This window comes from Brienomyrus brachyistius, chromosome 10 (genome assembly GCF_023856365.1).
Source record: "Brienomyrus brachyistius isolate T26 chromosome 10, BBRACH_0.4, whole genome shotgun sequence".
In the NCBI taxonomy this organism is placed as follows: domain Eukaryota; kingdom Metazoa; phylum Chordata; class Actinopteri; order Osteoglossiformes; family Mormyridae; genus Brienomyrus; species Brienomyrus brachyistius.
The window spans coordinates 3,746,495-3,770,464 of record NC_064542.1 but is presented as its reverse complement, the minus strand read 5'-3'; the positions used below and the strand labels follow the sequence as shown (position 1 = coordinate 3,770,464).

Sequence of the window (23,970 nt, the reverse complement as noted above, 5' to 3'; positions counted from 1 at the left end):
GCAGTGACTGTGTCTAACCGCTTTCAGGTGCTTCCAGATTTAGAGCCGGAAGAGACAGGGGAGGCAGGTAGGCCCTTGGGCACCAAGGAGCCACCTACCCCAAGGAGGAGGGAGGTTGTGGTAGTAGGGGATTCAATTATTAGAGGTGTAGATAGTTATGTGTGCACCTGTGATAGAGGGTCCTGTATGATGTCTTGCCTGCCTGGTGCCCAGGTAGGGGACCTTCCGAATCGTGTGGACAGGCTTTTGGCCCCATCCGGGGTGGATCCAGTGGTCATGGCGCACGTTGGCACCAATGACATAGGCAAGGGCAGGTGGGCTGTTCTGCAGGATAAATGTATAGAAGTCGCGGATAAGCTTAGAAGCAGAATGTCCATGGGGGTATTCTCTGGAATACTTCCCATGCCATGTGCAAGCCAGGCTAAGTTTACTGAGATAAGGGGGATAAATGCATGGTTAAAAGGGTGTCTTCTGTTATATACCTGGATATGACTAGGAGTGTTAAAAACAAAGTTCATGATTTAGAGGCTTTAATTTCATCAGAGACTTACGACATTATAGGAATAACAGAAACATGGATGAGCGACGATGATGGAGAAGAATACAATATGGATGGTTACACGTTGTTCCGTAGAGACCGGATAAGCAAGAAGGGAGGTGGTGTTGCAGTATACATAAAAGAAAACTTACAGGCAAGGGAGCTCACTGATAAAAATAAAAGTACAGAAGCTGTATGGATAAAACTAGATGCTAAAAACTCAAATGGCCTAATTGTCGGGCTTATTAGAGAGCATCTAATGTAGCTGTGGAGGAAATCAGAATGTTATATGACGATATCAGGATTATGAGTAACAAAAATGATGTGGTGGTTATGGGTGATTTTAATTTACCTGGGATTCAGTGGAACACAGTCTCTGGCTCTTTTGTGAATGAACTTGAGAAGGTGGAATTAGTACAGGATTGTTTATTTACTCAGTTTAACACCCCTACCAGGGGAGAAGCCCTTCTTGGTCTTGTTTTCTCTAATAACCAGGATAGGATCGGAAAATTAGAGGTTTTAGAACCATTGGACAGTAGTGATTATAGCATGGTTAAATTCGATTTTATTTTTAGTGTCCGAAGAGCAAAGTCCAAAACAAAAGTGTATATTGTTAGGAAGGCTAACTTCAATGGTATGACACTGAAACTGTAAACTGGATGGAGTTAAATGGCAAAACGGTTGAAGAGGCATGGGAATTTTTTAAAAGCATTGTTGCAAGTGCAAGAGGACTTCATACCTGTTTCCAGCAAAACTAAATCTAGGAAACTACAATCGAGGTGGTTCACTATGGAAATTAAGAATAAAGTCAGGAGGAAAAGGACTCTCTTCCACAAATGAAAATTAATTAATCTTTTAAAAACTTAGCAGGAGTATCTAAGTCTACAGGTTGAGTTAAAATAAACAACATTAGACTCTCAAGAGGAATGTCGAAAGAAAAATAGCATTGGAGGCTAAGGATGACAAGGTTTCTTCCAATGTTTTAATTCCAAAAGAGCTCTAAAAGCTGAAATCACTAACTTGCAGGATAGTAAGGGCCTTATAATTGAAAATGAAATTGATATAGTAAATGAGTTTAATGATTATTTTACACGGGTGCTCACAGTAGAGAACATGAGTAACTTACCACCAGTTAGTACGAATACAGCGTTGTCTTTGACCAATATATGTATAACTGAGACTGATGTGGTACTAAGCCTAGCTAAGCTCAAAATAAATAAATCGCAGGGCCCTGATGGCATCTAACCTATAATTTTGAAAGAGATGAGGGATATTCTTAGCCAACCTTTAACCAATATTCCAGAAATCGTTATCTGCAGGTGTGGTACCTTCTGACTGGAAGCATGCTAATATAACGCCCATATGTGACCCATCGCCACGAAATGAGTCTTAAGTGACACTGGTAGAACAGCACCCATAAGACTCATTTTGTGGTGATGGGTCACATATTCAAAAATGGGGATAGAAGTAATTCAGCAAACTATAGGCCAATCAGTTTAACTAGCATTACTGGAAAAATAATGGAAGCTATAATCCAAGTGAAAATAGTAGATTATCTTGATGCAAACATTCTGAGGGATAGCCAACGTGGATTTAGGAGGTAGATCTTGTTTAACAAATTTATTTGAGTTCTTTGAGGAAGCTACAAGTAATTGATCACAAAAAGTCTTACGATGTGATCTACTTAGATTTCCAGAAGGCCTTTGATGTTGTCCCCCACAAACGGCTCTTTCTTAAGATCAAAGCTGCAGGGATTTTAGGAACTGTAGCAGCTTGGATGGAAAACTGGTTAACAGACAGGAAGCAGCAAGTAGTTATCAAAGGCACAATGTCACAGTGGGTCTGCGTTCATAGTGGGGTACCGCAGGGTTCAATTTTAGGACCACTATTTTTCCTAATTTACATTAATGATATTGACACCAATACATACAGTAAACTGGTTAAATTTGCAGACGGCACCAAGGTGGGTGGAGTAGCAGATACTAATCTAGCAGCAGAGAGACTACAACGGGATCTGGATTTAATTTGCAACTGGGCTGATACCTGGCAGGTAGAATTTAACATAGATAAATGTAAGGTAATCCATGCAGGGAGCAGAAATATAAAGTACAGATATTTTATGGGTTCCACTGAAATAAAGGTAGCTGATTATGAGAAAGACCTCGGTGTGTATGTTGATGCTTCCATGTCTCACTCTCACCAGTGTGGGGAAGCAATTAAAAAGGCCAATAGGATGTTAGGTTACGTCTGTAAGTGTTTGGAGTCAAGGGAAGTGATGCTACGATTATATAATTCCTTGGTAAGACCCCACCTACAATGTTGTGTGCAGGTTTGGTCACCATACCGTAAGAAGGACATTGCTGCCTTGGAAAGGGTGCAACGTAGGGCTTCAAGAATGATTCCTGGACTTAGAGGAATGTCTTATGAGGAGAGGTTAGCTGAGCTGAATCTGTTTAGCCTCGAGCAAAGGAGACTAAGGGGGGACATGATCCAGGTATATAAGATTCTAACAGGTTGGGGTGCTGTTCAGCCAAATGGATATTTCAATATTAGTTTAAATACTAGAACTTGTGGCCATAAGTGGAAATTAGCAGAACATTTTTATATGAATTTGAGGAAGTACTTCTTTACACAGCTTGTAGTTAGAGTATGGAATAGCCTTCCTGCTAGTGTAGCACAAGCTAAAACCCTGGGTTTCTTTAAATCAGAGCTAGATAAGATTTTCACAACTCTGAGTTATTAGTTAAGTTCTCCCCAAACGAGCTTGATGGGCCGAATGGCCTCCTCTCATTTGTAAATTTCTTATGTTCTTAGAGCCAGTCTATGTTTAAAACTGCTTAATCTCACAGTTAAAGTTGTGCACTACATTTTTGTTGACTGTTGGTATATACTGGCAACATTGTCATATTAATTAATACAGTAGATATCAGGAAATGGGGGCGGCATGGTGGTGCTGTGGGTAGCGCTGTTGCCTCACACTTCTAGGACCCGGTTTAAAGTCTCCGCCTGGGTTACATGTGTGTGGAGTTTGCATGTTCTCCCCATGTCGTCGTGGGGTTTCCTCTGGGTACTCCAGTTTCCCCCCACAGTCCAAAAACATGCTGAGGCTAATTGGACTTGCTAAATTGCCCGTAGGAATGCGTGTGTGAGTGAATGGTGTGTGAGTGTGCCCTGCAATGGGCTGGCCCCCCATCCTGGGTTGTTCCCTGCCTCGTGCCCATTGCTTCCAGGATAGGCTCCGGGCCCCTCGTAACCCAGTAGGATAAGCGGTTTGGAAAATGGATGGATGGATGGATGGATGAATATCAGGAAATATCTTTGTGTTCATTACCAGTAAGCTGAGTAATTATTCAGGATCGAATTAAGCCAACATTCGATTTTGAATATGGTAATGTAGGGATATGTAAAGTATTACGGTTTATTAAGGATAGATTAACTTTGACTTAAGATATCTATAAATGATTATATTTTAAGACGTTGCCTATCATATGGGGAATAAACTTAATTAGCAATTTAATTTTGAACTAATTGTTTAAGCCAGGGTTGGCCAATCTTATCCGCAAAGGGACGGGGTGTATGCGGGTTTTCGCTGCAACTCCCTAATTAGATTACTAATTAGAGGACTGATTGGCTGAAGAGTCCTCACACCTGGGTATGAACACCTGACCTACAGGTTACCCCAAAAACCTGCATACACACCGACCCTTTGCGGATAAGATTGGACACAATTGGTTTAAGCGAGGGGTGGCATGGTGGTGCAGTGGTTAGCACTGTTGCCTCACACCTCTAGGACCCAGGTTTGAATCTCCGCCTGGGTCACATGTGTGTGGAGTTTGTATGTTCTCCCCATGTCGTCGTGGGGTTTCCTCCCACAGTCCAAAAACATGCTGAGCCTAATTGGACTTGCTAAATTGCCCGTAGGTCAATTTAAGAGTGCATGTGAGAGTGCATGGTGTGTGAGTGTGCCCTGCGATGGGCTGGCCCCCCATCCTGGGTTGTTCCCAGCCTCGTGCCCATTGCTTCCGGGATAGGCTCCAGACTCCCCGTGACCCAGTAGGATAAGCGGTTTGGAAAATGGATGGATGGATGGTTTAAGCGAATGAAATAATCATTGCACTGATTCGATAATTTGGTTCCGTTTTGCTCAGTTATTGATTCACGATGCACCGATGTTTGCCAGTCAGCATGCCTAAAGTAATGCAAAATCAAATCAATTGTTACTGATAAAGTCTATTTAAGCCCCCCGCCCAGAAAAAAATGAGTGTCGGAATTGAGCGAATCTTTTAGCTGGATGAACTCAAAAGAATTAATTGAATATGATGATTTCCATCTCTGGTGTGAAAGATGTGTTAACAGTTTGGATTACGTGATAAAAGAATAGTAGGGGAGACTGGGGACGGTTGAAACACTTTTTGCATTACTCTCATTTACTCAGAGACTGTTTGCACTACACCAGCCAAATTTGTATACTATAAACGTACATCTGTCTGCTAATTACCCATCATACTTGTATGTAATTATATTTTACATATCCTGCACAATATTGATTTGAACTGAAGAAGTCAGATGTTGCAACCGTCCCCAACATTGGGGACATATATTAAATTTCAATAATTAACCTTTACTTTTTCTCTGAACTTGCATAGTACTGTGTAAATCTACAATTATACAATAATATTAAAGTAGATTTTTATTCAGTAGATTTTATAGTTCTGTATTTTTATGTCACACGGGATTTTTTAAAAATGCATTTATTGTCCAAACATGGATCTGCTTTAAAACATGTCAAAAAATATTGAATACAAAGTGAATTTAAAGTCACCCCAACAATTCTACTGGCTCTCGGGATAAATCTGCCAGTTACTAGAACAATTATAATATAATTCTTACTAATTAACAGTATTTAAACATACATTTATTGTACAATATTGAGAATATCAAATACAACCCAAATAAAGTTGCACAGATATTCCTAAACAGTGGCTAATCACCCCTCATATAAAGTACCCCACATCTATACTGACTAACAGTAGAAATCTGCCAGTTAGAAGAACAATTTTGGGAACTGGCTTCCAGTGAACCTTTCTACAAACAACAATTTTATAAAATAATGCAACTCTTTTAGTCAGATTCACAGTTGTGGCATGTGTAAACATCACCTCCAGGTGTGCAGGCTTTATGTGCCCAGGATCTGCACATCCAGCACTGCAGCCACACTTCTCTGGATTTTGAATAACCTTCAAGACACACGATGCAGAAATCATCTTCGTCTTCAGATTCGTATTCTTCTCTGTTTCTCTTTATGTTCTTTATACTTCTCTGCGTAGTTGTCTTTTTTGTTATTATTTTTTTGCTTTCTGTGGCAGAGTTTTGTTTTTTTCCATCTCTAATGCCTCCTTCACAGGAGTGTCTGTAAGAATAGCAGTAGAGCGTCGTTTCCTGCCCTCTGTACTTTGTTTTCTGGGTCCTGCTTTGGGATGTGGCCGTATAGCTTCAGGTGAGAAGTCATCTGTAGGTTCACTCATCCTAGAGGTTGATGGTCTTGATGGGGATGGACAGAATGAAGGTGGCTCAGTTGGAGGAGGTGTTCTTGTTGGAGAAGGCACAAATGCAAGTGACTCTGTTGGAGGAGACACATTAGCAGTTGTCCCTGGAGGGACAGCAGGTGGTCCTGATGGAGGAGGTGTCCCAGAAGTAGAAGGCACAGCAGATAGGGCAAGAGGGCGATCAGTGACTACTGATGGAGCAAAGTCACATTCTTGGAATATATCCCTATTAAATGGCCAAATTCCTGTGCATCTGAATCCTGCCTGCCCATTTGTAGGTGTTGCTGCCAGTGGCAGGGACACTCTGACAATGCCTGGGATATCATAAATTGTCATTGTCATCCCAGGTTGGGTCTTCATCCAAGAAACACAGGCTGAGTTGACAACTCTTTTTAATGGCCCATATACACTCCTGTCAAGTGGCTGTAATTTGTGATTTGAAATGCAAGCCTACGAACCTGAAATAAAATGTTATAAAATGTAAATAGTTTTTATTATCTTTCACTTTTTACCCATATTACCCTAACTCTCTCTTACTCTCTTTATACATTTCTGTTAATTTCTCTTACCTCTTTAGGACTTAACCCATAATATAAGTCTGCTGCCCTTTGTAAATACTGTTTTAGAATCCTCTCTTGGTCTTCTGAGAACACTCTTCTGATGGTGCAGTACCCTGCAGGTGGTAACTTATCTGATCCCTCACTTGCAAGCTTCTCTCTTTCCTTATGGAATCGAAATAAGGTGGTATGACAGATGGAAAAGTCCTTGGCGACTGCAATGACTGTCCTGCCCTCATTCCTAATTACGTTTGAAGCTTGTTCCAAAATTTCGAAGGGGAACCCCTCTGTTAGTAACTCTCTTCCTCACTCTTGGCATACTAGAAAAAACAGATTATTTCTATTTTTAGATCCATAAACTACAGTTAAGCTGTATAGTAGTATACTTCGGAATTAAACTGAAAAAAATGTGCTGATTCTGAACTAAAAATGTTAAAAAGTAATGATATGTAGTCTATTTCAATATGGCTGGTTGGCTTGGGGACGCTTGCAACAAGTTGCTGCAACCGTCCCTGACTTACCAGCCATGACAGAACACCATGTGCTAGATATTCAGAGAGTCAGGGAAACATGCTAACAATATTTTTAAAAGTCAACACCACAATGATTTGAACTAGGTATGTTTTGATTAATTAAAATAAAAGCTATGGACAGTAAGTAAAAAAAACAACTTGCAAAAAAAATTACTTTCATACCTTCAAAACAGTTATTTTTCAATAAATGCAGCAGCATATGATGAAACTGTATAGTTTCTTTCTGGTGGAGAGAGGGTCTAACTGAGCATGTGCAGTATGAGTATCATCACTCTAGCATGTTTCTAATTGGAGAAATAAGACTTGTTGCAACCGTCCCTTGTAGCAACCGTCCCCAGTCTCCCCTACCCTTACGAAATGGGTGTTTAGCCTGTTATGTAGTATCAGCTGATCGCAAAGATACGACATCATAAGGCTCTCAACTTGCTCAAAATAACTAGAAGATGCGTATTTTTTGCAGAATGAAATGAAAAGTTTTTGATTTTCCTACTCGATACGATCAAATTGTACTAAGCCACTCATTTGGGTTAAATGTATTTTGCTTTATATTGAGGGTGGCGAACGAGCATCCCCTATTGGTGCGTTTTGTCAGTCTAGCCGAGGTGCAGCACTTCATAAGGCATACACACTGGAGCATAGGAGTAAGGTATCTAGTAGTATTCCTGAACTAGGCATTAGTACAGCTTTGAGATGCTGGATCAGGTGGTTTATTTGGCGGCGGTGAGTGTGCTGGGAGTTTTTGAGCAAGGTAAGGCAATTTACGAAGAAAAGGGAAAAAGCTCTGTATAGCGACATTCTCTGGCTCTGACATTAGACGTTTTAACATGCGGTTAAAGATATTAAATAAACTAAATGTATTGTATGTACATCATATTTAACACTCTATTGACGTTTTCAGACTGTTTGACTTAGAGGTTGCATAGGAATGCACTTCTACCACTAAAATTTATTGTAAATTGAAATGATATATAGACTTTTCTATCTGCTTTAAACTACTGCTGTATGGTTTTAAACATTCTTTACGAAAAACAATTAACTCTGTCTTGCTTCACTCACAACCAAAAAAGGAAATATTTTCAATTATACTTAAGCCGTATGAATTTAAAGAACTTGACTTCTGTTCCTCCAGCCTACTTTTCGCTCCAAGTGATCCAAGCTAGGCGCAAATATTCTGTCTCCCCGCCGTCCACTGCGGGACCCCCTGAATTTGAACGTGTCTTCAGGGCGCAGTAAGTTGAACACTGATCAATTAGTTACATACAGTAGACTTGCAATGAGTATAATTAATATTTTGTTTTTTTCCCCACTGGGACAGATATTAACAGTCACTGTAGCATTCAGACTTATATCTGCAGAATGATTTACCTGAATTACTAGTTTCTCTGTGGACCATTATAATTTAATAATCTTTTCTTCCCAGAGCCAACTGCTCAGAGTATTTTCCCATTTTCCTCATGGTTCTCTGGGTGTCTGGAATTTTCTTCAGTCAAGGTCAGATATCTATTTTGTGTTACTGTAGCCGGTAGTGTGTAAACCAGGAATACACCTATATTTGATTTCTGGAATTAAATCACTTACCTTAGTCACTGAACTATTTTGTGGATGTTGACTGAACGTTCTACTACAGTTTTTTGTCCTAAAGCTCTACTGTTTCAAAGGGGCTTGGATGGTATGTTTGCAGGCTACGTTCCTCACCTGATGTTCTTTTGATTTCTTATTTTCTCTCAGCCATTTCTTCATTTCTGGGGCTTCTGTACTTGTATGGGCGATACAGGTATTTTCAAGGATACGCCAAATCTGCACTTGGCAGGTACCACAGTCTCATAGTATTTGAACTGTATTGGGCATAGCTGTGTAATGCTATTGTAGGCTGTTTCCTTACAAGTATTTCCCCTCATGCACATCTGTGTTACATACTGCCTATTAAGTATTCAGAATCCTTGTACGTGTTTTTGACAATCGGGGAGTATAATGGTTCATATTTTTGAAACCTGCTGGTTTAGGAAAGACACCTTTGGCTTAATTGGCATTATCATTAATAAAACTACTGATTGTTAAAAACTATTAAATTAAATTATTGTAATACCAATGTTTCCCAGTTTCCCAGTTGTGGGTCCCTGAGGACCGGATTGGGAAACACTGATAATAGATTTATGCAAAAAATCCAAACGCATTTTTTACAGGTAAAAATCACAGACATTATAATGAAAATATCTAGGTATGTGATTTAAAGTGAATATGAGAGGCTTGAGGACATAGGGAGGATTTTAATAGAAAAGATGTTTTATTACAAATATTTACCAAAAATAAAGTTTTTCATCACCACAACCAGTCAACCATCACAAATAGTAGTAAATAGACTGTTGCCTTGCTTTAGGCTGGCAGGGTGCTACTGTAGCTGTTCAAGAGGGAACAGCATGGGACACCATACCTAAGTAGCACCCATAGATGCTGTTTTTGTCCTTGGATATTTTTAAATTGGGAATGTAAGGCATGTTTTGGGGTGTGAACTGTGCAGCAAAGGCGTTTTTCTTCATTTTATATTGAGACAGGCAAGTCATTTAACTTGCATCTTATTTAAATTGTTTGTCATATTGCATACTCACATAATTCCTTTTCCCCTTCTCTTCCCTGCTTTTCCTGTCAGGTTGGCTCCCCTGTACTTTAGTGCTAAAATTCTCTGGACTCTGCTCGCCTTCTCCACGTTGGGGGTCCTCAACACCCTAAGCCAGTTGTATTTTGATGTGGACTTTCTACATCTTCTGAATAAGTTCTTTATGTAGGAACTTCAATAACAATCAGCACTCAAAAACAAGCTGTTTTTGTAACATAAATGGATAAATCTGACACAGGACACTGTGGAAAAACCTTTATTTCCCCAAAAAGTTTTATTCCTTTCTACATTAAACTTTGTATTTTTGAACAGATGTTAAATATCAGTGGAAATAGAATACTTGAATAGGTATACATTTGAATATTTAAACATATTTACATATGCAAATGTACTAATGTCTTGTTGGATGACATCAGCAAGAGATAAGTCATCTGTTATCAGCGTGGAACTATTTATCCAAAAACAATGGTTATGTTAATTTGTATATGCCCGGCAGAGTGTGACCAGGAACATTCCACATTCAGAGAGATGGTGGCCTCAGGATGTTTTACTATATAGACTAGGGGACAACCCCCTTTTCCTGATCACCAAAGCAACACTGGGTACTAGGTGAACTAAGGGGAATATGTGGATGATGGATCAGCACCATCAAGAGGAAGAATAGGATTTGCATGCATCATCACTACCTGGAATAATGCATGTGTGTTTATAAATAAAGTTCAAGTAATGTTTTCCTATACTACTAAAAAAAGCTATGTAAGCTAAGTTTTAAAATGCAAAGTCCGTTTAACAGATTAAATAATATCTAGCAATATGGTTGTACTGTATTGCTAGCGCTACTGGAGCAATCAGCACAACAAATTCACTACTTTGTTCATAACACATCGCTGTATAGAAATATAAACAAGCAGGACATAAATGTAATGCAATGACAACTTTTAGTTATCCACTTCTTCAAATAGTGGGTGCGTTCGACTTGGGCTTCGATCTGTCTGCAGCTGACATGACGTGGAGCGAGATCTTTCGGTGTTCTGTCGAGTTGAGCTACTTTGTCGAGTTAGGCTACCGTAGTGCTAATTGATAGCCCTAACCCCCTAAAACTTAACCCTAACCCCCAAATGGTGGAACTGCACATGCGCAAATAGGCTCGATAGTATGTCTCGATAGGTAGCTCAACTCGTCAGAACACCGGCTGAGAAGAAGAAGGGTCCAGCTACAGACACCTGTAGAGTGGAGCTCCACAGGAAACACGTGATCTCAACTCTGTGTTACAGCAAATAAAGCTTAACCCTTACCCTAACCGGAGCTCCACTTTACGTCCTTAAAGATCACGTGTTTCCTATGGAGGTGACGTATTTCCTGTGGAGCTCCACTCTACAGCAGCTAGACGCTTGCTGAGAGGTGCTGCACGATCTTTCTTAAGTCTTCTTGCTCTAGCAAGGTTTTTGTACCGTGTGACATGGTGATGCGTGGTGACGTTTCAGGCGAAATGATTCAATTTCACACAGTCCTTTACATGCCAATGAATCAACAAAGGCAAATACTCGTAATTAGCATTCTATCATATTTTATTGGGAACTGTAAACAAAATCTAGTGCACATTACAAAAGTGTAGTTAAGTATCTCCCATGAAACAAGCAAAATAAAGTGCAATAAGGTAAAAATTAAAACTTTGAATGGATATAGATTAACATGGTAACTATTTTTTATTTTGAATCAAGTCTTCTCCAGACAAATACAAAAGTGTAACAAAAAGTATGTCCATAACAAGTAAAATAAAGTCAAATAAAAAAACGCTGCATGGACAGACATGTAGAATGAGGAAGATTAACATGACTGACTTCTGCGGTGAAACAAGTATGTCAATAATCTTCTTTGAGGGTTTTTAAAAAAAAATTAAATGGTCAACGTGTTCATGAGATTGTGTTCTGAGCGTAGCGTCCTATGTCACCCGCTGTACTAAACACACTCTGAAAGTACGCTAGTACCCGGTATACACAAGTAAGTCTTAGCCAGGTCTGCCAAGAGAGGAAACTCTATGATGAATTCTCCACCACTCTAATACCATACAGGAGAGTGTAACACGGCGTCGCTACTCGTATGCCGCTGCATTGTTCAAATACCACTGACTGAAACAAATAGGTGCAGCCGCATGATGCTACCTGCAGACATTATGCTACATACCGCCACCTACAGCGTAGAAGTGTTGACCAGGGGTGGCCACACTTATTCAGCTTTCGAGCTAATTATAAATGACCAGGTCAAAATGATCTACCTACTATAAAAATGTAAAACATATATTTATGTTTTAAAATATTGAGTATTCTTTATTATCATTGTTTATTATTATCATTATTATAATACTGTTTATTATCATATTATTATTATTATTATTATTAATTTCCTTTTGGGATAAATAAAGCATTTTTTAATTGAACTGGGATTTTAGTTCCATTCTCTTTCTCAGCTCTCTTTTCGGAAGGAAGTTAATGTCGTAGTTTTTATGACCAGTCCGGAAATGCCGCTCCACATTTCTCTTCTTCGGAATAGCAATGGTAGACTGACAGACGAAGCAAACGCACTTCAAATATGACATTGTGGAAAAAAGGGTCCTCCTTCCATCCCGTATGGAAGTGGTAGGTTTTTTTGCTTCTTACTTGGTCCAGCTCCCCCATTCATTTTACACCCTTTCTTAAGTTTAGTAGAAGTAAATTGGAGACTAAGTAGGCGACTTGGTAGCGTTCTAGAGTTTTGCAGCAGCTGGCTCGGTTGAACGCGTCATCCATCCCCCATTTTTATGCCATGCCATCTACCCACTCTACCTGTGCGATCGACGTATTGGGCACCCCTGGTGTAGACCATGTGTACTTCGGAGTGGATCACGAAAACAATAGTGGAACAGGCGAGAAAATAAAAACGCATGCATTGACATTTATATGGTCACGGCGATGCACCGGATCGTTTGCCATTTAATCGATACAAATCGATGCACTGTTACACCCCTGTTACCAACCTTTTGACTTATGCGGACCGGTTTACATCGTACAAAAATTTCACAGACCAGTAAAACGTCCGGCGGCTGCGATATCGGTGGATCATCTCCATGAGTGAGAGGTTTTTGGGAGGAAGAACATCAAAATGGCATCACTGTCTATCACTTTCTGCTTTCCGGTTATAACACCGACAGGGTTAACTGATCATTGAATTATAAAATGTTTTGTGCAATAAACGCATTAATATTTAAACATCTTCCGATTACTACCAACTGCAAGCGTCGGTGATTTTAGGGAAATTTGTAAGATTCTGATGAGAGTATTTCTTGGGTAAAGCCGCACCATTTATCCACGTTTCCTTGGCTGTTATTACAAAATGCCACGCGTGGTGGAGCCAGAGTACAATTAAAAAAAAAACTTTTTCCTAGCTTAAATACTGTTTCTGTGCATCTGCTATTATAAACTGTGTTTTTCAGTGTGTGTTATTTCTAGATGACGCCTCATATATTCTTGCAGAAATTAGGCCTAAATGATTATGGGAATTAATAAAATGTTGAGACTTTTATACTGTGATATGAAAATTAAATACTAATTATCTTCAGTGCTTGATATGTCATATTAGTTCAAGTATTTTGAATTTTATAAATGGACCTTAATGAAAGAAGTGACTGAATCCTAATATGTTTTTTTTTTTATCGATAATAGTCATAATGTTATTGGTTATATTTGAACTTATGAAGAAACAGAATTTGGCAATATCAGCGTGAAGCCTTCTGAAAGCTGCCATTCTTATTTGGCGAGTCAAGTGACAATGAAGAAAAGATGATTATATTAGAGTGATTCAAAAAGGAGGGACCAATGCGTGCTAGCTGGTTGGTTGTATGGTGTCAGGGAATATAAACTTACTAAACTATTGTTTCCTTTGGCAACAAGAGGAGTGATTGTGTCTCTGTGACAACATGTAGGTGAAAGGAAAACAGAAAAAGCATTAGACAGCATAACAGAAAGCAAGGTGAGCTCTTACATTTCACTTATCTAAACTCGCTTTATTTTATGTTTTTGTGTTTATGGCGTAGGGATTCCTATGCCATTGATAACCCAGACCCCGGCATATGCTACGCGAAAATTTCACGGACGGGACGCATGATGAATGGAAAATATCCGCAACATCATAACACGTTTGCTTACTAACTCTGTAGCTAATTTTTGTCGAGCGGCATTTGTATGACATGAAGTGTGGAACTGTTTCATTTGTTGAATTCGTCGTTAAAAATATAAAGATTTCATTACACTGAATTGTAGTTACCATCTAGTAACCGTCTGTTAGTACTAGTAATAGTTTATTGGTGTGAACCTTACTGTTGTCTGACTTATTTGTGTCGTATTTCCTCCGCAGCAGGTACTGAAATTTGAAACTGAAGTAGACCAGTGCTGAATAAAGATAATCAAAAAGTCCACATGAGATTAGCGGAAGATGTCTTTTGTTAGAGAAGTTCTTGGCAAACTTGGGAACTCCCCCTCATATAGTGGGAACAAAATATTGTGGAGCACCTGGAACCCGAAACGGGTGCCGCTGCGCCAGGATGCCTCCCTCTCTAGCCACTACACCCTCGACTACCGCTCCCGCATGGAAGAGCTGGGCTCAGACCTGGGCCTTCCGACTCTCACACTCGCAGGTCAGACCTTCACCTATATAAATGGCCAGTGGGTGTCCTCAGCAGGCAGGAAGGGTCTGGACCTGAGGCCCCGGCTTCAGCAGCTAAAGAGGAAAAACCGGGCCCTGATGGAGGAAAACAACGCCCTTATGATCCGGTTAGAAGTCCTGATGGACATGCTGACAGATGCTACAGCCCAGCTGCGGGAGCTGCAGGCAGACGCTACCCCACGGCACAAACGTGGCCTCATGGAAGTCTTTCCCAATAAATGGCCCTAAGGGTTGAAGAGTTTGTGTGTCTGTGACTCTCATTCTTGCCTGGTCTCGTTTTTATTGCTACCATCAGAATGTTTGTTTTATGAATAGTTGCATGTGAGTGTGTTGTAGATCGTAAAGGATTTCACATCCTCCGGAGATTCATAGAGTCCATGGTGACTGCCCTCCAGAGGGAGGGTGACCACCGAATCCATGTCGGCGGGGACACTGTGAGCTGGGACAGGGTTTGCAAACTACCATTTCATTTAAAAAGACCTGAATTTCACTTTAGCACTGAGTTCTTGCTGTGTGCTGATTGGTCAGTCTCCTATAATCATGCACGTGTGACTAATGTTAATGTGAAACAGGTGGGCGAGTCGTTCAATCAAGGAAACAAACCAGTAAAAGCAGAAGAAGAACTGAACTAATTAGCCAAACAGAGGAGCCTTTTAGTTTTAAAGTAGTTTGTAAAACCTGAAGTAGTTCATAGACATGGATTAGGTGCTCACTCTATTCGGAAGCCTTTTAGTGGTTCCATGCCACTGCTAAGGAAAGTATTCATCAACAATTTGTGGATGTCCATCAGATGGAGGTAAGGCAGTCGCTCTACCTGAAAGGTACATTATGAGTGGTGTAGGCTGGGTGTCATCTTTGTTTGGTGTTTTTTAATCTCTTGGGCAGTTGGTTTCTCATGCAGAGAGCATAACCATCATTATATTTATTGAAATTATATAACAAACAATATTAGAATGTCATATTGGTATTTATTCATCAATTCATTTAGTGCTCATACAATCCCCTTTTACCGCTGTTGAAACAGACAATTTGGGATGCAGCAACCGTTGAATATCACTGGAATATTATCACAATTCCAATAACTATTTCATCCCTGAAATTTAATAACGACTTGCTCTTACGACCGAGGTTCTTTTAAAGAAATTGATAAAAAATATGTAAAAAATAACTTTGTAGCAGCCATATGCCCAGCAGCGCTACGGTACTTGGTGTGCACTGCGCACCATACGATAGTTTCTGTGGGAAATGAGCTGAAGTGGAAAGCGCAGCGTCAGAAAGTACAGATCCAAGCTTTTCTTTTAACCAACCAGTTGAGTATAAAGAGTCACAGTCAGAGAGTACTCAACTGACTGGCTGAAACAAAATTTTGGTCTGTACTTCCTGGACCTAAAATTTCCACCTCTGGAAATTTCAGTACTGTATGGCAGCGTGATCATCCCAGTGTCATTATCACACCTAAACGTCAGTGCAGTTATCTTATACTGACCTGAGACCTGTCTGTCAGAACGGCTCTCGGTCGTAAACGGGGACGGTCTATAAGAGAGGCCTAATTAGCAGATATTTCAGTTTGCTACCAATTTAAATATGCATTTAACATTCTCAGGTGATTGTTGCATAAGCTCTGGCTTCGTCTTCACATGTATGCCATTGCCAGGCCAGAAGTCAACACTGAACAGCGAACGCTCACACGTGACTGCTGATTTTAGGAAGCTGTAGAGAAAGATCCGGACGGTCAAAGAGGAGGGCCTGCCCTCTGGGCAGAGGAAATCATGCCGTCTTCCGCAGTGTCAGTGTAAATATCATCTCTCCACCACTGTCCCCTGTCTCTCCCTTGACAGTATTCTACTGTAGGGGCGTAACGCACAAAAAGTACCAGGACCTTTGGCAGCCGACGAGGATATGTTCGGGCCACTCAGGTGTGGGGGAAATGGTGCTAAGAGTGGGGGGGGGGGTCACTCTATGGATTTCCTGTCTTTGTGGTCCAGCAGCACGTCTCCCTGGCCTACTGTGACGGTGTGGCCTTATCTTCTGCAAGCAGGCTGCAGGAAAAGTCACCGAACCAACTGTCTCCGGTGGCCCAACAGAACCTATTTTCTGCTGGAATCCACCTCCTCTTCTCTGGTGGGTGTTAAGCGGGCTGTAGTTTGGGTATCCAAGAAGCATTAGTAATGAATTACTTCAGCTAGTGAGATATAGAAACAAATAGCAGTCTTTCAGCATTTTTCACATGTAGGTGTTTTTTTTTCCCTCACGGCGCCTCATTTTTCTAAAGTAAATTTAACACCCAGCGGTGTGGAGACTGTCTCAGCCCCCGAAGGCCCCTGACCTGACCCTTTGCTTCACACTGCAAATGGTCGATCCCTACGAAATATATGCATATCAGCTCCATAAATTAAACTCGCAAGCATCATGATGAGGGACCTCTTCACATCATCTTTATGAACATTTTTTTTTATTTTATGGTCAGTATAGCAGTGATTGTTCAATTTTTATTTTTTCAAATCCTGAGATTTGTTTTGACAACCAGCAAGTCTCCAGATTACGAACTGAGATACATTCCCCAGGTCTGTCTTTAATTAGCATTCGTCTGAAAAATTATAATACAGGACATAAAAATAAAATAGTAATTAAATGAAATATGCAGTAATAAAAGTAACTGTATGTTGAGCAAATGAACTGCTGGAGCTGCACACTGCCTACGTTCGTCATTACGAATTATTGTGTTTAACCCCAATTTTCAACATAACAGACTTTATGGCGGTCCATTCATAAGTACTAGTTGTCTGTAAGTCGAACCTGTGCACTGCCTCTAATCTGACTTTAGATTGTAGCATAGGACTGTATTTACCCATCAGTTGCTTATGTGGTAAAGGCTCAGAGAGACAGTTTACTGTCGATCTTGATCCATTTGTCATGTAATAAATGTTACTGCGCCATGACAAAGTTGAAAACGAAGCATGAATATCGGAAGAGACAGCCGTAGTAGACCGAACGCCTCACGCTTCTCCATTCAGTAGCACAGGCAAAGCCGGACTTGTGCCTGCCCTAACCTGGACGGTAGCCCAGGGCCCTTTTCTTCTCTAGTTATTACAGCAGAATTTCATTCTGTGGGGAGGGCCCCAACAATGACTACAGCCTCACCCCCCTAAATTTGGCCCTACCCATAGGCATAATTATAGCTTAATTTTCCTTCTCAACACTCTACCTATTTCACCTCCAATGCCCATTCAGTGTCCGTTCACATCCTGCATCATCTTCTGATGGGAAAAATGGCTTAACCCAAGCTTTGATGTCCATCGATTGCGTTCCATTCTTGAACTCAGAGGAATCTAGCCTGTGTCCCCATATATCATTCAATCCACATTCCTTAGATGGCCCTTTCCCATTGGTCCAGCTTGTGCAGAGATAAGGCCACTGTTTTCGCAAGGCCCAGATTAGTTAGGAATTTCTTGGAGACAATATCTATGGTGCTCAACAGTCAGATCGGCTGTTTGGGATAGAGCTGAGGAAGTGTAGATACAGAGAGAGGAATCCCTCTAATTACACCCAAGCTTCTGCAAAATCTGGGATAGTTTACTGTTCTATTATGGTCAAAAGCTTGAGAGAAACTGGTGTTCCCAGGTCACTGTCACACATTCCATGCAATGTAGCACAGTACAGATCATCATCTTACAACTATGATTGGTTCTGACTGGTCGCGAGTCCATTTGGTTGTAATTCCCCCCTTTATTTTATATGCACAAATTATGATATATATAGTATACTATATGATATAATCTTTAAGTAATATTGTTTGGCATTTCATAACCTTTTGATCTCCATTTTTTTAGTTCTTTGCTGTTGGCAGTTGGGGCAGAAACTGTCATACACTCACACTGGGCAACACTGGCGCTGCCAGACGCTCCGCAGTCGGATGCGTATTTGCAGTCTCGGAACGGTCATAAAGTCGATCAGTCGTAAGTCACATAGGTCATAATTCGATGACGACCTGTATTTCATGGTGCCTACTGGTGTGACGTAATAATGCTTAAGGGTTCTAGAGTGTCTTAAAACACAAGACAACCAAATTGCATCATGTTGCATTGCATATAATATCTGGCATGCAATGGTACTACAGTCTTTTAACGTAAAACATAAGCCAACCCAATTGAACCAGAGCCTTCTGTTCTGCAATACAGCATATTGCATGAACATTTTTTGCTTGCAAAATTGCATGTTAACCGTAACCGTCAACTGCAGTGACCATGAGACTGGCAGTCTTTCATGAGCAAGGAAAAATGATTCCCAATGCTGATGTAAAACTGTTTTGTTCACTGATTTCAGCATTAAATTGCAACAATTGTTACATCCAGTACAGTTTCTCACTGACTTTTGAAAAGGCTCTTTCCCACTCTACTTTTTTCCTGCTGCCACAACAAAATGTGTGGTATGTTGTTGCTTGGCTTGGCGCGCTCTTATCTGCGACAGGATGCAGGAACGTGGATTGTTTAAAAGGTTTCGCCGTTCGGTCGCTGACAAGCTTTCTTCCGTCCAATAGCTAGTGGTATCCTGCTGGGGGCCATTGTGTGTAAGTTGTCCTGATGGCCAAGTGAACAGCTGGATTTCGCTACAGAAAGGCCTTAAAATTTAACATGCAGCCCAGTTGGATGATATTATTGTATTATACACTCCTTACATGTATGCTATTTCATCGTTCTGTAAACTCCATGTTCAATATTATTCTATAGTGCAATATATGTATAATACTTAGGTCTCACTTGCAATATAGCGCACACATAATTTGTATATCCCTGTATATAGTATAAATAGTACTATATCTGATATCTTTCTAACTTTTTGTTTTTATATAGTTTTAAAATTTTGTACCCATATTTCTTTGGAGCGTTGCAATAAGCATTTCACTGCAGGTTGTACTATACATAATGATGGATCTGACGAATAAAAATGTGAATTTGAAATGCTGCTAATCATGACCACCTGCATTTGTGGTGGCACACACATTTAGCTTGTGTATTCTTGAGAAAAACACAATTGTAAGTGACAGAGTGATTTACATTTTAGGTTTTAAATTCATGAACCCAGTTGACCTCTATATTATAGGGGTGAGATGCCCTCTCACCTCTCCCTCTGCCTAGAAATGCTTGCTTTGTTGTGTGGAGTGTGTATTGGAGGTGTTTCACCCAGCACCCCTCTGGGGTCAGTGAAGCCTCTATCAAGACGGTCTTTGTTTTCCTGTTGAAAACCCTCCCTTGTGTTTCTATCATGCCATTCGCAGGATAGGACACAACCACTATAACATCTGAGTGCTGTTGCAATCCAGGTAAGAAGAAATCGGATTAAAGGGATCTCATCAAAGTCTTTATGGTTATCAGGGTCAGGTTAGGGTGTTGCGTTCCTGGCTCTGGTTTAGGCAGATTTTTGGGATCCAAACAAGGGATCAAGTTATAATTCCGACTCATGAACTCTGAAGAATCAACACAACCCCGAGCTCATAATTCAAGAAGGTTGCGCCTTTTATCAACAGAAGTTAAAGCTGTAGTTTTGCACTTCTGTCTTATTTGTGGGTCATTAAATTGGTCGTACACACAATACTGTGCAACCACTATCTGTAGATGTGTTGCTACACAAAATACTAAGTAGTGTGTTGTTATTCACTAATATTGCTAACAATGGCTAACAATTAACCGGGCTAGAACTTTCATTAAGCAGGATTTCTTGCTTAAGTGGACAACTTGTCGGATTTAAGGTAGTCTGGGCTAAATGTAAGTGAACAAAGATAACGGCCATTTAAACTGTGGTAAATTAAATCCGACAAGTAATCCAGCTAAGCAAGAAAACTTGCTTTTAGAAACGGGTGCCTGGTATTGCTAAATGCCTTTATAACTTGCTGCATTGAAACGCTGTTAACTTGTATGTGATGTCGAGTTCCAATCATTGAGGTAAATGCAATGCAGCATTAGCCTGCTGAGCCACAAGCTGCCCCCCTGCTTTGGATAACAGGGTTTGTGGTAGATGGGCTATTTGAGATGAAACCAAGGAATGACACGTTTCCACTGCAACCAAGAACTGAGCAGTACCAAGAACTGGCGGTTTTCCATTGCAAGGTATGCGAGCCGTACCTGAAGCCTTAACTGCACTGACATTGCCCGGCTTCCTGGGAGGATCGATGACTACAGCATACAGGAGGAGAATACTAATGACAACACATTCACCAATTGAGAACAACAACAACACAAGCTTGTCGCTCCTCCTAGACACAAGACATGGCCAGCTTTTGAAAGATAGGCCCCTCCCATCAGAAAGAATCAGTCCAGATTGGTCGGCTCTTCCACCGAAGCACTCGACCACCAATGAGGGGCTGCCCTGTGTCTGAAATGGATAAGGCTGGACAGCCAGAAGCAGCTTTGCAGGTCTGGTAAAGGGGGAGACAAAAACAAAAAAATCAGACATCCACACCCCTGAACTGGGAACTGAGTGAGTTATGAAAATTTATTCTTCAGTTAAATAATTTTATGTGATACCTAATTGCTTAACTAAGGCCTAGTTGAGTTGAGGGATCCTGTTAATAAGGACAATGTGATATAATGAAACACTAATAAATACTTTGGACTAAATATTAATGCTTGTGGGATAACAGACTCATCTCATGATCACCATTGTAGGAGCTCATTAAGACACAATAGGCTCCTCTCACCTTTCATCTTCTAGATTTATTATACCGAGGTCAGCTGTGTGATAACTGGATCTGATCTCTCTTCCAGTTGCTGTTTGTTATAAGACCGGGATTCCCCCTCTAACTTAATTTGGAAGGAGGAAGCGCACAGCATTTAACAATAAAAACGAAAGAATTTAAGGCAGAAACAAATTCAACTCTGAGAAAACAAACCATATCTTTATTAAATAAACTTTAAATCACATTCAGCCCCACAGTGAAGAGCTTCACACCACTTTATTTCAGTAAATGGAATGCTCATGTCAAAATAACACTCATCGAAGAGGAAATAGGAAGTGGTAAGGTCGAAATGGCTTAGAAATGCATACATGTAAAACAGTGTCAAATATCGTGACAAATTAACATGAATAATTGACTGCCAAGTCCTAAAACTCTAATACCGTAAACTGTGCATCAAACCCATCAGATGATATGATAACCCACTAATGTCACGTTCGGATAAATCAGTGTCTCTCAACCCAGTCCTCGGGAACCTCCACACAGGCCATATTTTTTCTCCCTCCTAGCTCCCAACACACATATAGCAGATATTCGGTGTTCTTTGTTGTTTGGCTTAGGTGTGCTGGGAGTTTGGAGGGAGCAAAAATTTGCAACATCTGGGGGTACCCAAGAACTGCGCTGAGAAACACTGAGATAAATTATAGCACTGTACAGTAACTACTAGTATGCAGAAATAAGCATGGGAGAGTTAAGAACAGGGATGAGTGAGAGAAAAAGAGTGATGAAAGAGTGAAGCATATGGAGATGATGACTTGATTTGAGTAGCAGAATAAGTGGTGAGAGGGTGTATAGCGTGATGGGAAATCTGTAAGGAGTGTCTGACAGAGATGGCAGAAAGTTATGATGCCATGACTGGGAAAGGTTGAGTCAGGACAATAAGAAGAGCGAAGAGTGAAGTGTGCGTAGGAACCCCTGAATCATCATAGCTGAGGGCAGAACAGGTGTGTAGACCAGTGTGTTGCCTGTGTGAGCACCGTGTAGAAACACGAGACCCTCCACCTCTCCCCATGTTCTCTAATACCCTGTCCCATGCCAGTAGCAACCTCCACCGAAAGGCACATCTTCTGCGTATGAGGAAACGCATGGTACTCAGACTCTGCCCCTTTGTGTTTCCTTTTCTCCTTCCAGGGCCAAACTCCATCTGGCTCAGGAAACCAGGGCTGGGTCTGCTGTCTCTTCTGGGTTTCCGCTTCATTATCCTCATCTCTGGCTCATTGCGAGTTGGCATCACCATTCCAAGGAAACCATTCATTTCAAAATTAATGGTACCTATATCTCGAGGAACATGTGAGATTGCCATCCCTCTCGTGTTTCTTCCATCACATTGTCCCTCATTCTTCTTTTGAGTCCATACTTCATATTTTCATTTCATCTCATTTAGATTATCGTACTTTTCTATTCACCTGACTCATCTCTAAAGAAATTTCAGTGGGTTCAAAATGCTGCTGTTAGACTCTTACGCAGAACCAGCTATAGAGTTCATATTCCTCTGGTTTTAGCTTACACTGGATCCCAGTAATATATAGGATACTGTTTAAAATTATTTTATTTACTTATATGGTTCTAAACAATCAGGCACCCACCTACATCCGTGATATTTTGACCCCCTACTCAGCAAACAGGACACGCAGACCTTCTGATCAGGGTCTTCCTGTTATCCTGCGTCCAAGTTTACGACCAGGGGTAGAAGAACTTTTGCTGTTGCTACTCCAAAGCTGTGGAAAGTCATCCCATGGACATTAGATCCGGGCATTTGTTCTTGAAAGGTGCTAGATAAATGAAAAATATACTTACTTACTTACCAGGCATGGATATAAAAAGCGCCTTTCGCACTATTGCAGCTGGTGTGTTTTGTATTTTGTGCCAGTTTGCCCTTTGCGTCTATGGGTTTGCTGAGCTGGTGTCAGTGAGCCATTATCATGTGCATAGTTTCTGCATCCCATGGGTCAGTGTGTAATGTACTGGTTAAGGACATGGGTTTGTAACCTAAAGTTTCTGATCAGCACTGGGAAAATACATAGCTGTATAAATACTTAAAAATCATAACCTGCTTCAGTCCATTGCAAGTAAATATAGGTAGATGCTGTCTTTTAAGAACTGGTGTTTGTGTACATTCTCTGCCATATTGGGTCCCTTCAGCTCATGAAACGTTGCCTGCATTTGCTTATAAAATGTCGACCTAGAATTACATGGATGCATAATCTGAATATTACTAGTTAAATTATTCTGAAAATTCATTGAATACTCTTAACCTCATTTTTTTCATATACACATTCATTCGTCTGTCTAGCTTTTCGTCTCCCTGTCACTTTTTGTGACCTTTACATATAAAATTACTCCTAAGCATTCTACAACATTTCATACATTCTCAAAATCAGACAACTATTGTTATGAGTAATTATGCCTCGTCCCGTTTGAATTCTCAAATCTGATTGGTCAGAAGGGTGTTGATTCATTTTTCACAACTGCACATGTAGTGCCAAACAGGCGAGTCACACTGGTATATCAATGCACTATTAAAATGTTTTAATTCTAACTAATAAGGGTTAATGCATGGCTTAGAGTGCATTGACCAGATTATACCACGGTTACTACACATTTGGCTAGCATGTTTGCCAAGGGACAATTTTCAGATTAATTATGGTGGCTTGGTCGTACCTAAACAAAATGTTTAATCATTGGCGGAAGAAAGTAGTTCTACTAATAAATCCCTTTTCTAATCTATTTTCTGAACCATGAAAATAATGTCTT

General features: G+C 40.5%; 2 protein-coding genes and 1 long non-coding RNA gene across 8 annotated transcripts; all 3 read left to right on the top strand.

The window, feature by feature from the left end:
• The first annotated feature begins 7,621 nt into the window (after positions 1–7,621).
• ltc4s (leukotriene C4 synthase) lies at positions 7,622–11,078 on the top strand. Its single transcript, XM_049029751.1, has 5 exons — positions 7,622–7,922; positions 8,304–8,403; positions 8,595–8,665; positions 8,903–8,984; positions 9,822–11,078. The coding sequence occupies exons 1-5, from the start codon at positions 7,865–7,867 to the stop codon at positions 9,955–9,957; spliced, it is 447 nt and encodes a 148-aa protein (XP_048885708.1). The 5' UTR covers positions 7,622–7,864; the 3' UTR covers positions 9,958–11,078.
• Positions 11,079–12,304: 1,226 nt separating this feature from the next.
• LOC125751161 (protein chibby homolog 1-like) lies at positions 12,305–14,727 on the top strand. 6 transcript variants are annotated; one of them, XM_049029745.1, is made up of 3 exons: positions 12,305–12,424; positions 13,715–13,793; positions 14,178–14,727. In XM_049029745.1, the coding sequence occupies exon 3, from the start codon at positions 14,256–14,258 to the stop codon at positions 14,712–14,714; it is 459 nt and encodes a 152-aa protein (XP_048885702.1). In that variant the 5' UTR covers positions 12,305–12,424; positions 13,715–13,793; positions 14,178–14,255; the 3' UTR covers positions 14,715–14,727. The 6 variants fall into 6 exon arrangements, with proteins under 6 accessions (XP_048885702.1, XP_048885703.1, XP_048885705.1 ...); XM_049029748.1 differs by having other exon boundaries at positions 12,317–12,424; positions 13,747–13,793; positions 14,181–14,727; XM_049029747.1 differs by having other exon boundaries at positions 12,317–12,424; positions 13,747–13,793.
• Positions 14,728–15,159: 432 nt separating this feature from the next.
• Positions 15,160–22,500, top strand: LOC125751168 (uncharacterized). The gene is made up of 3 exons (XR_007400540.1): positions 15,160–15,282; positions 19,762–19,806; positions 22,348–22,500. It is a non-coding gene; the product is annotated as an uncharacterized LOC125751168 (long non-coding RNA).
• Positions 22,501–23,970: the final 1,470 nt, after the last annotated feature.